This window comes from Corvus moneduloides, chromosome 2 (genome assembly GCF_009650955.1).
Source record: "Corvus moneduloides isolate bCorMon1 chromosome 2, bCorMon1.pri, whole genome shotgun sequence".
In the NCBI taxonomy this organism is placed as follows: domain Eukaryota; kingdom Metazoa; phylum Chordata; class Aves; order Passeriformes; family Corvidae; genus Corvus; species Corvus moneduloides.
This window is the reverse complement of record NC_045477.1, coordinates 26448314-26463533: the sequence shown is the minus strand read 5'-3', so window position 1 is coordinate 26463533 and position 15220 is coordinate 26448314. Positions and strand designations below refer to the sequence as shown.

The 15220-nt window shown below is 45.7% G+C and overlaps 1 protein-coding gene across 1 annotated transcript; it reads right to left on the bottom strand.

Annotated features, from left to right (window-relative positions):
• Window positions 1-302: 302 nt before the first annotated feature.
• SLC19A2 (solute carrier family 19 member 2) lies at window positions 303-11878 on the bottom strand. The gene is made up of 6 exons (XM_032098590.1): window positions 11678-11878; window positions 10946-11551; window positions 7675-7897; window positions 4018-4210; window positions 3006-3147; window positions 303-2769 (listed from the first exon to the last, which is right to left on the bottom strand). The coding sequence occupies exons 1-6, from the start codon at window positions 11861-11863 to the stop codon at window positions 2644-2646; spliced, it is 1476 nt and encodes a 491-aa protein (XP_031954481.1). The 5' UTR covers window positions 11864-11878; the 3' UTR covers window positions 303-2643.
• Window positions 11879-15220: the final 3342 nt, after the last annotated feature.

Here is a 15220-nt window from a genome sequence, read left to right as displayed (position 1 = left end):
ACACCTGCTTTGAATTACTGTCACCCCCAGTTACTGGAGCATCCTGACCAGGGCTACCCTGCATCAGTGAGGGTAAGCGCTCAGCAGTTAAGAACCCTCAATACAAGACACTTGCACAGAGTTATGCAAACCTATACAAACCAGCAAGCAACTATCAGCTTCTTGAAGCCTTGCTTCTTTTTGCATGTTTTGTTCTGTATTGTTATTCTCTTTCTTACAAAGACGTTGAGAACAACCTGCAGCAGCAGTGCTGTGGATTAGCAGGGTATCAAAACAGAAAAAAAACCACTGTCCACACAGGATATCTCAGAGTATTTTTATTTAACAAAAATAGCTGTTTAATTAGAAACCAACAGTGTCCACATGGTTACAGAATTTCATAGGCATCATTATTAACTCTGCATGCAGCTCCAATCAGGCTCTATAGTCACCTCATCACCACAGCAACAGCACAGCTCAGAACCTTAACAACATCCAGGTATGGCATCCATACATTGTGGGCCTGAAAACATACACAGTGTAGCGAGCCTCTCTATTACAGTTGCCACAGTTTCATTACTTTGGTACAAAAACCATTGATAATGCTGTAAGTCATTAGTTAATTTGTGACTTGCTTTTAAAATAACTGGGCTGTTCCCCATCAAAGATTTGATTTCTGTATGAAAAGTATGATTAAAATTGAGCTGCTCCTTTTGGTCACTTGACAGGAGTGCTGTACAGTCACTCCCCCTGCCTTGCTCCAACTGCCATCAGACCAAGGAACTCAAAGGACAGACTAGCCCTGTCCCAGGACAGCTCATCAGCTAGCACTTCATGGCTCCAGATTTTATTTTTTTAAAAACAAAAAACAGTAGAGAAAGGAACATATACATGGGTGGCTTCAAGTTTCCATTTCAGGATAAGGCAGATAAGTTTACATGTGTAAATGCCAGTGCAGCTGAGCCCCCCCTTAGGGGGCTGTTTCAGCAGGCAGCCTGCAGAAAGAAAAGCTTTGGGGAGCAGGCTCCCCTGAGCAGCCAGCCTGGAAGGGGTCCCTGGATCCCAGGCAGCACATGCCAAACACATTAATCATGCACCTTGTGTGGTAAAGATTGAGGCTCACAGAAAGTGATGAGAAATGTCCCAGCTAGAGGGAAAACACCTTCCCAACCCCACTGCTGTGAAGTCTCCATGGCACTAAAAGCAAGTGATGAACCAAAGCTGCTTCTTCAGCTGGAAGAAGAAAGGAGGTCTAATGAACACACAGAGAGAAGGCATGGAGGGAAAGGCTGCATTGCACCTTCCTCCTTGCCAGCTCTCCTGTATGCTTAAACTCACCACAACCTGCACAGCAACAGGCACACTCCATAGGCATTTGTTGCTGTGCTGGTCATGCTGCCCGAGTATCCAAGGTGGCCAAGCCCAGGCCAATTCTGTGCAACTCCTCCTCAGTGTTGAAGCAATTTGGAAAAAATAAATTATTTTAAGAAACAGATGAGAGGCAAATCCCAAATTGCTTAAACTGGACAAAACAAAAGAATTGCCCACTCTAAACATTCATTGTTCTGCTCATGTGGAAAGAAGAGGTAGAACTAGTGGACAGAGACCCACCAGAAGCATAAAGGCATTTTAAAATAATGGTGGAAAAATGACAGACCATAAATCATCATTTTTCAATGCCTCAGGCAGTCATTCTGTTAACTACCATAATTGAAGGTGTCAATTTAATCACCATAGTCAAAATTCTCTAAGGGCACAAAGAATAGCTTAAAAGCCTGTGAGTTACCTTCCTTCTCAGTGCTCCACTAACACCCACCATCTCCCTGAAACAGTCCAGCCCCAGGTTGTGAGGCAATGACTCCTGTAATCACAGGAACCTGCAGCCCTGAGGGACAAAGGCAAAGTTATCCAAGGGTCCCTTGGATTAGCATTTTGCCTATTTCAACTCCAAGTTCCCCTCCAGCTTTACAGTCCCTTGGGCACAGGCCTTCGTGGCACAGGTAGTCCTGCTGATAGCCCATCCACCAGTGTCACAGATTGCCCCAGGACACAGTTATGTTTTTGGGGAAGCACCATGATCAGCTAAGGTAAACCTCGGGCAGCAGGGATGACAGACAGGAACAGGAGAAGCAGTCCAAGCTCCTCAAGGAAGCATGTGCAGAAACGTGTACCAGTCCTCAAAACAGAGCATCCAGCATCACAGGGCAGCCTCAGAGAGAGCCACACTGCAGAGCACAGCCCTCAGGCCACCTCCTGTTCCAGGCCCGGGGCTCTCCATAGAGAGGTCTGCTAGTGTGCCCTCATTTCTGCCCTGTAGCAGCACCTCATGACAGAGAGCAGCAGTTCAGCAGACAATCACAAAACTGCCTGCAGATGGACAGTGTTAGACTAAAACCTCCCAAGGTTTTCTCATTCTTTGAGAAAATTTACTGTTCTTTGCTGCACATCCCATATATGCAACAGAAGAACAAAAGGCATTTTAGAAAGAAGATATTTGTTCTTACTTACGTAAGAGCTAATACATTTACCTTCTAAAATGTGCTACTAATATAGTATAAATATGGATCATATACCGTTAAGGTGGCTGCCTTGGGAAGAAAAGGCAGAGATTAAAAATAGACCTATATCTTCATATGTAGCCACCAAGAGTCTTTTCTTGGTGCACTACTGGCTTTCAGGTGATCCGCTTTGCATCTGCTCTCGCCTCCTGTAAGCTCTCACAATACTGCAGATGCCGCTGACCAAGAACACCAGCGAGATGGCCGCAAAGTAAGAGGCGTAAATCATGAACTGCAGAGAAGGGGAAAAGAAAATAAAAAGAAGTGGTTAAACCAAGCAGTTAGCAGATTTGTAAGAATGTTAAAAAAATAAATGAGTTCCCTTCCTCTTCTAAAATATCAGGAATCAGTGGTTATTTCTCTGTCAAATCCTTGACCCATAAACAGGTAGCTGAGAAGTTTTACAGCTTAGTTTATCTTCCTCCCTTCCCTATCTCCCATCAATAAAGGTAAGAGCATCTATCATACCTGGGTGAAGATGCCCAAGCCAAGCCCACTGGCATCCACGACAATCAAAGTGAGCAGAGTCTGAAGTGCTAACGCAATGAAAGTATTGACCCCAAACACCAGCGCATACCGCTCCACACTGAGATTTGTAGCAATCTGGAACCTGGAAAGAAAGGTCAACCAGAAACATAAGGGAAAAAGCAGGGGAATGCATGAATGGCAGGAACATTTCTGGGCAGAATGACTATGCACCCTGAGGAGTTACACTGACTGGTTTAGTATTTTCCACAGCTAAATTACATTGCACAGATAAGTGTCCTTTCCTAAATAGGATCATGATGGATTAACTTAGAAGCTAGAAGAGACCCATAAGACACATGCAACCCCTCTTTTTAAAAACAAACAACCCCACCCACCACTGAGGGAGCCCTGTGGGTTTTGGTGTTACTGAAGCAGCCCTGCTATCCAGTGTAAAGGGTCTTGCCACGTGGACAAGATGAAATGCACTCTGGCACCAGAGAACTGCTGGCAATCTCAAAGCTTCAGTCTGTTGCTGTGTGGTCCATAACCTCTTGCAACCTTCTAACCAGAACTCCCTTTGCAGTTGCCAGTTTCAGCATCACCCCTCTTACTGTGCTTGAGCTGTCTTGGAGTGATTATGTGGTTCAAAAGCAGCTATGCTTTCCCCCCCAAAGTGACAAATAACATTGAAGTAGTTTTCTTACAGGTTAGGGAAAGTTGATGCTTCAACCCAGGCAAAGCATTGTCCTTTCCTCATCTGTTAACACTTCACTACGGGCACACTTACGAAAAACATCCCCCTAGCAATCAGCACTATCTAATATTTAGAAGCAGTCACTTCAGTGTCACAAGACTTTTAAGCTTGGGCACACTGCCAGCCAAATATATCTCCATGCCACAGCTTCCAATCTGAATCACAAGACAAACCCTTGCAACAGACTCGTTACACAGAAAATGTGCTGCTTTCACACCAGCTGTAACCTTGAGAGCAGTTTACATTACAAATACTCACGTTGCTATTGTGATTAGCATCATGTAGATAATTCTGAAGACGACATAGGATGCATAGCACACCCAGATGTTACGAACAGTGTCCATGACATACACAGCAGCAGCAATAAGAAAGGAGAACAGGGCAAGTGCCACCTCACCCCACATTGCCCAGGATGTTTTTATGTGACCCACAACAACAACTGCAACAGCTCCTGTGAGGGGAAGGAAAGCATAACTCTTAGTAATTACAGTTGGAGCCATTTGGAGATGGTGTATTGGGAGCTCTACAGCCCCTAACAGCCAAACATGAATGAAATGGAGGACACAAATGAGAACACCTTAGCAGCTCTCCTTCCTGACCCCTCCCTCACCTGGAATCCTGCTGCAAAGTCCCATTTACTTTTACAGAAACAGGAAAAAAATACATAGGTCAATGCTGACTGCCTCCAAAGTCTCGTATCTGGCTCTGGAAGCATGACAGCCCCAGGCCTCAGAGCACTGCCAGCCAGTCCTCTACACTTGACTGTGGCAGTGCGGTCAATAATTGGGCAGTCTCTATTGAGAAATGCAAACCCTGGTTCTCAAAAGCACTCACCTAATTATTTAGTGGTGCTTTAGCAGAGGCTAGAAGGGAGGAAGACACTACTCACTTTAAAGCACAGTTGTTAGAGCTCTCTCCCAGGAGGCAGAAACACCTACATTTACTGTCATCTCCACATTGGGCTGTAACAGTAAGTAAGAAGAGGAGTCCAAATCCACATCTCCTGGGATACAGCCTAATCACAGCATATGATCATGCACTATTGATTGTGCAAGAACAATCCTTTACAACCCGAACAGGTTTGTAACTCTGGCTGGATTTTATGAAGGGTGGATGGGGAGAAAAGACAAATCATAGGATGGGAAAGCATGTGGTATTTCATGCAATTCAACAAGCAGACAAGGTGTGTTTCATGCACTACCACAGCTGCAACTACTGAGTAGCCTAAATACACATTACATTGATAGAAAATTCCCGTTTCAAGTAGGCCTTGTTCTGCAAACAAGCCAAATAGCAACCAACAGCATAATGGCTGTACACAGCAAACCAGACAAACAGCATACTGACAAAGGGAGGTTTACAGGACATCTCTGAAAAACAGGATTGTGTTCAGCAGTAGACCACTGCACAGAAGTGCTACAGTGCACCATCTAAGCTCTTTGTAGCCCTTAGCTGGCCTGCTGTCTTAGAAAACCTTCAAGCACACCAAGACTCCTTATGTACCATCAGTTTGCACAAGCCTGCGATCCTGTCAGACCTCACATCAATCTCGCAGACTGGTGAAGAAGGGAGCTATGCCAAGGCAAAGGATTGATTTTCCCCCACTAAAGTCTTCTCAGTGCCTGCTGTGACATGACCTGACTAACATCTTGTTCTTTGAAAGTCTGGCTTCCCCAGTAGCAAAACTCTGATATGCAAAAAGAACCTAAATCCTAGAGCATTCTTCCTACTATCTCAGCAATTCTGAAATTTGGGAACAGACATGAAGATCTCATGGCAATTCATGAAGTTGTGCTCTCCCTATGTGCCCAGGCTGTATCAACCTGACACCTAATTAAGATATTCAGTCTCTGGCCTTCAATGAAACACATTCAGCTGATCCAGTGGTTTCACAACCCAAACTGATAAAGGATTGCCACACTCCAAAGAAGGTGCAGGGATGCAACGTAACATTCAGCTGATCTCCCTAGAAGGAATACTACTTCTCTTTCCCAGGACAGGGAGCCGACAGCTACATGAGTCACCATGCCAACTTAAACCCTTCTGCAGGGCAGGGATGGCAACAGCACCTTATGCAAAGGTTGCCAAACATTGCTCCTAACTGAGCACAGAATGACTAAGAACAATGAAAATGGCAAATCAGATCTGGGATGCAGCAGGAGAGGTATTTCTAGTACAAGGAGAAGAGTAAACAGCATGTGCTTCTCTAAGTCTGAGGCCTCACTGAATAAATCCGAGTGCAATTCTGGTTATCCACCTTCAAAAGGAATGCAACTCAAACCAGGTTTGGTGCAAAGAGGGGCTAATTAGGAAGAGAACAAAGAGCTTAAATTTACCAAAGAACAACTAGAAAAACCTGGCTTCTTTAGCCCAGAACAAAGATTTTGTGTTAAAATACAAACTTGGCATGACATTAGAGACAAATAAACTGCTCATTAATAAATTCAAACTGGAAATCAGGAGTCAGAGCATTTGCACCAGTGCCTAGGAAGGCAGGTCACTGCATGCTCATTCTCAACAGGTGTTAGGATTTCCAGTCCTGTTACACATTTCAAGCTTTTAGTTGTGAGTATTAATTCATTAAACTTTTCTTCTTTCAAGCAATTAATCTCTATCAACTTGAACGACTTTTGGTTGCGTCTTTTGAGCAGTTCAGGCTAATTTGCTTTTATGAAACATGACCCAAAATGATTAGACTATTTAGAAAAATGATACTTGAGGAAAAAAATCAAAATGGGAAACTAAAAAACTTCAGTTTTACAAGAGTTTAGGTCCATTGTTCACAGGCTTTTAAAAAAAGGACCTTGTTATCAAAACTGGTCATGATAAGGTTTGAAGAATACCCCTCCATATATATATATTTAATCTTGCTGATATTAGGCCACATTATGGGTCTTCTTTCCCTTGATACCAATTCTTCTCCTTCCCGGGACAAAGGCAGGATGGTAGAGGAAGCTAATTCAAACAAGAAGTAAGAGCCACAGGTTCATGCTAGAGTGGAGAAACAGTGTATGAGACCAAGCTATTCAAGTGCAGGTTTAGCACACCAGGGACTGAACAGACAAAGTCATCAAGTTGCCAACAGCTTCAAACCCAGCTAACAACGGGTTGTACACTGGCTTTTAGAACTATAAACCAGCCACAGCTTCCTACTGAACTTCAAGAAGGGGCTGAGCATGCCCAAGAAAGCACTAATAATTTATTTGTGTACTTTGGTTTCTTTTGCCCCCAAGGAGGTGATGTCCACAGCAGATGATGGAACAACGACTCCATCAAAGAAAAGAGACACGCTGCAGCAACATCTAGAAAACCTCTGTAAGGGTATGTTAGCTACTTTAAAAAGGTATTGCCCTAGTTCTGGTAATGAAACAGTACTGAACAACTTCATAAACAAATGCTTGTGTTGACTGACCTACCTGTCCCTTTCAAGTCAACCAACTTCTTTCATCTTAATAGCTTCTGCTCCTAACAGTGCTGAAATGACTAACCATGGCTCACTGCATGTTGTGCGTGTGCAGGAAACCTTGGTACCCTCCCGGTGGAAAACCAAACACACAGGACCCCATGTCTGACTGAGTGCTTAAAACAAGCATAACCCCACCGTCATAGTGACAGCCAAGAACACACAGTCAGCCACATGCCTGGAGCCTTCTGCCAAGTATTTCAGAATGAAGATTGGCTTGGGAGGCTCCTCTAAACACCTACGTACAGAATTACGAGAATCAGGGCTGCTTCAGCGACTAACTCACACTGAGCACCTACCTGTGCATGTCAGGGAAGATTCACCTCAGATGCCAGGGTTTACCTCTCCTGCATGCTTGGGGGAATGCGAGGCACTTCCAAATCATGCTCTAATGACCTTGAGGGAAACAAGACATTTCTCACAGCAGAACAGGAGCTATGCCAGAAGCTTACCTAGGAGCGTCGAAGCTGCCTCCACAGCACCATTGTAGATGTCCGCGCTGTGAGAAGGAAGCACCATCTCCCACAGGCCCTGAGCGTAGTTGATGACCTGAAAGTAGCCACAGGTGGACAGTGCCCACCACACAGACCAGCAGAGCATGGTCCTGGAGGAGTAGCACTGCAGCAAGTCCCGCCAGAGATCCTTGAGCACCTTTACGATATCTACTTTCTGTTTCTGCATAAATAGGAGAAGGAAGGGGAGAGAAATGTTAAGCCTTTGTTTATGAGTACTCCACACTGCTCCACAAAATTGCCCCTTTCAGTTGGTCTGATCACTGGTGAGTGACAATACCACTCCTGGACACAAACCTCTATAGAGTAATGAATAAAAAGCTTTCCCATCTCTGCCAACCAGGGCTGTATCCTTACATGCAGAGGAAGGGTTCAGCCCCAATCACCTCTCCGTCTCTGGCTCTCCCCAGAAGAGAGCAGGGACAGACACATGTTATGTGAGCAACTGAAGGGCACCAGAGAAGAAACACCAGAGAACGGGATACAATATCCACTTTGACAAGACAGGATCAGAAGCCAGCCATTTACATCACAAAGGCAAAAAAAACCCACTGACACTTTTAAGTCCTGATTCAAATTCAACCAAATTTTGTAGCACAGAGAACATGAAAGACATCAAATGACTATATCTCTCTCCATATAAGTTGATTTTTTCAGTACAGGCATTTGGGGTTTATAAATACTCAGAGAAGCAATCTCATTACCACATGCTCTACCCCTGTTCAAGCTCACCAAGGCTTCAAGAAGGTGAGAGATGTCACTTGGGGATCTAAAGCAAAACAGAAGCTACTTCCACCAGACACTGGCAGCTCCTGCACATACAAGTGCCCTGACAAATGACATGACATAAGAAATGAAGCTTTCCACTCCAAATCTTTCTAGAAAAAGCATGAAAGGGGGCAAACCCTTAAAAAATAATTGAAAATGTATCTATTCTAGCAACAGCGGATGACAACAATCAAAATTGCTTTTTACCTACAGACTGTTACAGTCCTGTTCTTTACCACTTTATGTCAAGAGCAGCAGAGGAAAAGAGCATGTCTTTACTTTGTACACCAAAGTTCCTGGTTGCATTTGCTGCATGCACACATGTACAGAATCTGTGTAGACCCTGTAGGGCAAAACCCTGCTAGTCTGAGTAGCAGGAGCAGTTACTTCATGCAAGACTGGGCAAAGCCCCAAGGCCCACCCAGCACCTCAGGCCCCTGTGAATTTGGATTCCCTGCAGGGAAACACACATCATTGTCACAGGACTGAGCTATTGCACATTGTGCTGTCACATGTCCAGTTTCAGAGTGGTTTCCAGACAGCAGCAGCAACTTTGGGCTCTTGGCATTACGCCCCTTCCCTGGGGAAATTGTGCAGTGTGTGCCTGGGAAAGATTGTTTCCATGAGCAATAAAACTCATTTTAAAATGTTTCTACTAAAACCCCAAAAGACCACAGCCTGAAACCTGTCCTGAACTCCCTGTCTTCCACCCCTTCAAGTGCCACTGATTTCTAAGCATCTTCATTGAACACCACACAGTCCCACCAGTGCTATGCCAATGGCCTAACTCTTGCTCTGTGGATACCATTCCTCCAAAACACAACAGAACAACTCGGGAAGAGGTGAGCTTGTGGCAATGTGACTTTAGCACATAACTCCCACACAGAAGATTTCACACGAAGCTCAAGTTTAGGTGCAGAAAAACAAGTGAAGGGAACCGTCACACACACTGCAAAAACTGATCTGGCTGTTCAGCCCTAAGCACATGTCTGATAAGCCAGAAAGGCCCACCTGCCCTGCTATGGCCTGGCTGTGTCTCTTCAGTACAATTATTCCTACAGGCATCCATGCTCATGAAATATGGTTGCTGTTACCTCAGTAAGAAGGACAATCATCACACTCCAGTGCTCCTCAGCCTTCAGCACCTGGTGTAAGTGACCTCTGGGGAGTTAGGCAGGTGTACTTGCTCCTTTTCTAAACTTTTCTCCACTACTTTGGCACTACATGTACCCTCACAGAAGGGGAGTAAAGTAAACAAAAGGGATGGATAAGTTATACATTAGTCATTATTGGCACAGAATTTGTCTTAACAAATGCCCTTCAGCATGCAAGCATAACTCGGGTAAAAATATCCTTGCTCACACAAGATCGTGCTGGATGGGGCAGGATTAAGTCCCTGGAATGTTAATACCTTTAATTCCTAGCTGTAGCTGGAGAAGCAGAAAGCAGCCCTGGATGCTGCCTCCCCCAAACCAGCTAACTGGGGCTTACTTGCTAAGAAATACCCACTGCTGACTAATCCAGCAGTCGCGCTTACCTTCTGGCTCGTTCTCAGAACCAGCACGGCCTCCTTCTGTCCAAGAAGCAAGGCTGGCCTCTCCCCAGAGCCAAGAATCCCCCTGCCTGCATTCCCTGGAGCAGCGTGACCAGCAGGGACCTGCCAAGCAGGCAACTACACACTCACACTGGGCCTCAAAACTGGAGGCTGCTCACCCAGGTGGGACCCAGCAGGTCCCTCCACCAAGCAAGGGTCCCCACACTTGTTTCCATACAAATGGCTTTGCCAGAGGTTATGCAGCCCACAAAAGCCACAAGTCAGGGCACTACCTTGGTGTTCTCAGGGGCTGCATTAAGCTGATACTATGCAAATGTGCTTCCTGCAATTTATCCATATTCTACCCTTCTGTAGCTAATCAATGTCTGCTTCCAAGTGCTCTCAAGAACTACTACAGTTTCTTTCCTAGACCAGTTTCCTTCCAGGGTCATACGATAAACCCCAAATATTATACAGCACAATTTGCACAACAGTTGGAGTAACAATGTCAGAATATGAGTGCAAGAAGAATTGCCTCTTTTCTGCAAGTCACTGGGTGCATCCAGAAGCACACACAGAGTTTGGAAATATGCTCAATTTTTAGTATCCCAGAGATGTCCCTTGCTTTTGTACCAATGGATGGCAATCTGATGCCCAGAGCATTCAAACTGCAGCCTTGTAAGACAGGGAGAGCAATTTCAGAAAAACTAAGGAACAGCCTACCATGCTCAAACAGCAAAAGGATGCCAGTAATAATTCTCCTCGTGGCATAAATAAGGAAGTGAGATAAGTAAAGGGATTCTCTTTTGCTGTTAGATATTACATCTCTATGCTATGTACATACAGGCACATCTCACAACCATGTCAGTACAGCATCTCCTTCTCATGTAAACTCAGGGCACAACTCACCTGTTTCTCTGCTGAATGACCCTCCCCATTTAAGGGAACTTTTGCCTCATCCTCCCAGCCAGGTGCCCTCTGCACATCGGGATGATCTTGGACAACTGCTCCATTTTTACAGTCCATGACCTTCATTTCACAGCTAAGCCGCTGACTTGAAAGGTGGTGAAAGAAAAGGCTTTTTTGTGGCATGGGCAGGAACCACGCCGTGCCAAAGGCAATGGATATGCTGGTTAAGGAGATAACATTCAAGCTGAAAAGGGACCATCCCGCTACTGACACAAGGATCTGCCCAGACACCGAGCCCACTGTGTAGCCCACCAGGGTGGCACTTCGGCAGTAGCTGGTAACCTTTTGGTACAGATTGATATCGACGACACTGTAGATGTAGGAATAATAGGCGATGTCGGTGGCAGTCCCCATCCCGTAGAAGAACTCAAGGAACTGGATGGCCCACAGCCCCTGGGCGTACAGCAGCATGAACCAGGTGACGATGAGGCTCAGGCCCTGCAGCAGGACCACAGGCTTGTACCGCAGGTAGTCCGTGGCCAGGAACACGGGGAACAGCAGCGCCAGGTAGGAGTAAGTCCACACCGGGTAAATCTCGTTGAACACCTGCGGAAGGGAAAAGACGGCGGTGACTCCCAGCACTCACGTACTGCGAACAAAACACGGACAGACAGACACGCACCCCGCGGGGGAGGGGGCTGGAGGGAAGGAGGGTACTCGGGGCCGCGGTACCTGGGTCTCGGAGAGGTTCTTGTGCGGCTCCAGCAGGTACCGGGTGAGGAAGGGCTCCGACGGCCGCACGCTGCAGAAGAAGCCGTAGGCGCAGAGCAGCGCCGTGGGCAGCGCCCAGCAGCACGCGCCGCCGCCGGCAGCCCGGGCGGAGCGCTGCGCCGGCCGCCCCCCGTGCGAGTCCGCCATGCCGGGCCGGGCCGGGCCGGGCCGGGCCGGGCCAAAGGCGCTCCCGGGACCGGAGGCTCCGGTGCCGGGCGCGGGCGCGTCCCGGTCACCTCCCGAGAGGAGGCTCGGGCCCCGGCCCGCGGCGCTGCGCCCACGCTGATTGGCCGGCGCGAGGGGGCGGGGCCACGCTCCGCTCTACGATTGGGCAGTGCCGCCCCTGTGGGCGGGGCCAGAAGCCCTGCACGCGGGAGGGGAGGGGCGGGGCAGGGCAGGGCTGGGCTGGGCCGGGATCGCCGCGGGTCACTCGCCCCCGAAGTTCTTCCGCTCCCCGTTCCTCCAGGGGCAGGTGCGCGCCTTTCCTGGAACCCCCTCAGCAAAGAGATCCCTGTCTGCTATGCTGTGCTTGTTCGTGCTTTCCTGGCCCAGACGCGTTCGGCCGCTGACCTCTGCCGCTTTCTTCCCTTTCGCGAGATAAGAGCTTGAATCACTTCTGTTTAATAAGGCAGAGCCTTGTTGTCCATCCGGAAGAAATATTAGACAAATGGGGAAAATAAAACGATTACATTCAAAGTCATTATCTAAAGTTTTGCCCACTACTACTGTTCCTAAAGCTTTGCCAGTCCTGTAAACTATTTGCTGTTTTTCTTCTCAATCTATCCCACATTTTCCTTCTATCTACTTGATTTGCCCTTCCCTTTGCTCCACTCCCTTGATCTCCACGACATTGCTACCACTGCTAGGGCTTCCTACTTTGTACCTGAAGTTTGTTCTCCAAACTGGCTGATGCCAGAGAGAAATCTCACCAGGGGTCAAGCTTCCCACCTGTGCAGTCGCATATCCTGCCTCCTAGGCATCTGGATAATCAGAGTTGGGTGGGAAAGAACAAGCTCTTCTCAGCCCCAGAACAGATTCCTTGTAGTGCAGAATTTGACTACTATCTATTACTATTACATATTTATTACTATTTTATTACTATTCTTACCATTATATATGTATTATCATTTTATTACTGTTATTACCATCACCATACCTTAGTAAACATAGCTACAAAGAGGATCTGGGCCACAAGATTACTCAGCTGTCTATAAAAAACAGCTAAATATTTTGGTCTTGATCATCTGGCATCAGTGGTTTGCTGCTTTCTGGCTATCATCTTGGTCTAGCAAAATTTTCTTTCTATTGTTCTCTATGTTGTCTTCTATAGAAAACATGTAAAGTTTATTAGCAAAAAAAAAAAAAATTATATTGCCATTTCCCTACCCTTTAGCTTGAAGCAAAACTCTACATACAGAGAATCAGTTCCTGTTAATACTGGCATCCATTTCAGCCATAGGCAAGGAACGGCTGAGATTTTCAAATAACATGGTTAGAGTGAAATGAGCCAAAACGACTGATAAACACGTTGCCAGGGTTCCCTCTCACTTAGCTCTCAGCAACGCCTGTGTCCCGCTGGTATGTGGCCCAGGAGCGGGTAATAAAGGGATATGGGCTGTTAAAGAGGTGTTGTGCACCTTCTGACCGATCGGGGCCATCGCTTCGTGCCGAGCAGGGGCGGGAGGAAAGAACAAAACCTTGGAATCTCCGTGGTGTGCCCTGCCTAGAGGCAGCAGTTCCCACAGCTTCTAGCCTGCTCACAGGATCTGATGGGCGGCCGTGGTCTTTTCCAAATCAACAAACCTTAGAGCTGTGCCACTGGGGCCCTACTGCTGTTTCCAGTGGACTAGTAGAACGAGTTACATCAGTTTAGCCCTTTTCCTTGAAAAAATACACAGTCAGTCAGGCAACCTAGATTTCTCCACCAAAAACCAGAACAGAAAAAGAAACTGCAAAATTTTGATTTAAGTACTCCAGGTTTTCTCAGGGTTTCAGTTTTGTTCTCAAAAGAACTCACCTTGTTTTCATGGAATATTTTCAGCCTTTGGGAACAAGAAAAAATTTTATTCCCTGATTTTTTACTTCTATCTTTTCTTTCCTAGCCTTCCTCCACATTTCTCTTTCCATCTCCCCACTCTACTAGAAAAAGTAAGGAAAGGTTAAACATGTTTGATGGTAAAAACCTCAATGCTTCCAATATTTTTTTTTAAGATGGAAGACATAAGCTGTGAAAAGTAGGGTTTCTCACACTTTCTTTCCTTCATTTTACCTATTTCCTTCTTCTCTCAACTTCCAGCCTACAGTGTGTTGTGTAGAAATTAATAAAATATATGTGCATGAAAAGTTCTCCTAAAGTCTTGCCAAGTTGTTTAGAGAAAAGCTTCTGTAAATTAAAAACTTTGCAAACTGCAATCTAGTAAAGCTGTTGTTCAGAATGCTTCCTCAGTATGTGAGAGCACTAAGATGATCTGATATTTCAAAAACTATCCAGAAGGAGAGGACAAAACAGATTCATCTTTTGCTGAGCATGGAAGGAACAAAGGCACAGAAATGTGACAAACAGCAGCAGCCACTTTTATTTTTTTGGCCATTGTAACTAATCTGGGGAAGTAGACTCCATTAACTAGTATCTATGTTGGAATGAAACAGAATTAGCAAGAACAAAAAAAAATCCAAATTATTTCTGAAATGTAGGATGATTAGTTTAGATCAAAGCCTATAGATTATAGCTATCTGTTTGAACAGTAGACTGGGTATAACCTTGAAGGCCTGCGTCTTCCACTTCCAAACCCCAGTTGATCCTTTGATAATCTAGGGGCTTTCAACAGGAAACTCTTAAATATTATGAAGCCATAAAGGGTCAATTTAAAACCCTTGTGCATGGGGGGAAAACGCAGCATTGCAGTTCACTGGAACACAGCTCATAGAGAAGCCAGTGTAAAATCCAAGCCTCCAAGCCCTGCAGAAGCATGAGGAAAAACAGCCATCTCTCCAAAATACAGGAGTCATTAGGAGACAGATTGCTATCAAAAGCCTCTGGCGCACAACTTCTCTTCTGCCCCGCACACCACAGCAGGTTCTGCATTGTGTCCAATGCAGACTGAAGCAGAGAGCTGCTAGAAATGAGGCATTCAGGGCTGAATTTGAGGAATCACTTGCCACAGGATATCAGAATAACTCCTGGGCTAAGATGGGTCATGTTGTACAACAGTATACATTTCCATTACGGACGTAACCATTTAAAATATTTTGCAATCAGCTACACGAGGAAAAAAATGGAAAAGCCGCTTACTTTATCTGCTACAAACAGTGGACAAATTTTCATGGGAAGTACTAAAAGAGAGTACAATAGTGGTGTTACAAAGAAAAAAAAGCACTTAGAAGAAACATACCCTGCACTTTTATTAAATGTAGAAGAACATAGGTCAGTCTGAATTACTTGGTGCTTGGTGCATCTAGGTCACAGTGGGCTTAACACGGTATTGCTCCCATTAGAAACGGTGT

Excerpts from the sequence above, each read along its gene's own strand:
- SLC19A2 (XM_032098590.1), bottom strand. The coding sequence starts at position 11,863 with ATGGCGGACTCGCACGGGGGGCGGCCGGCGCAGCGCTCCGCCCGGGCT. Across the intron at positions 7,898-10,945 it reads GTCATTCAGCAGAGAAACAG|AAACAGAAAGTAGATATCGT; the intron begins GTGAGTTGTGCC and ends CTATTTATGCAG. Across the intron at positions 4,211-7,674 it reads GGCAGCTTCGACGCTCCTAG|GAGCTGTTGCAGTTGTTGTT; the intron begins GTAAGCTTCTGG and ends TTCCCCTCACAG.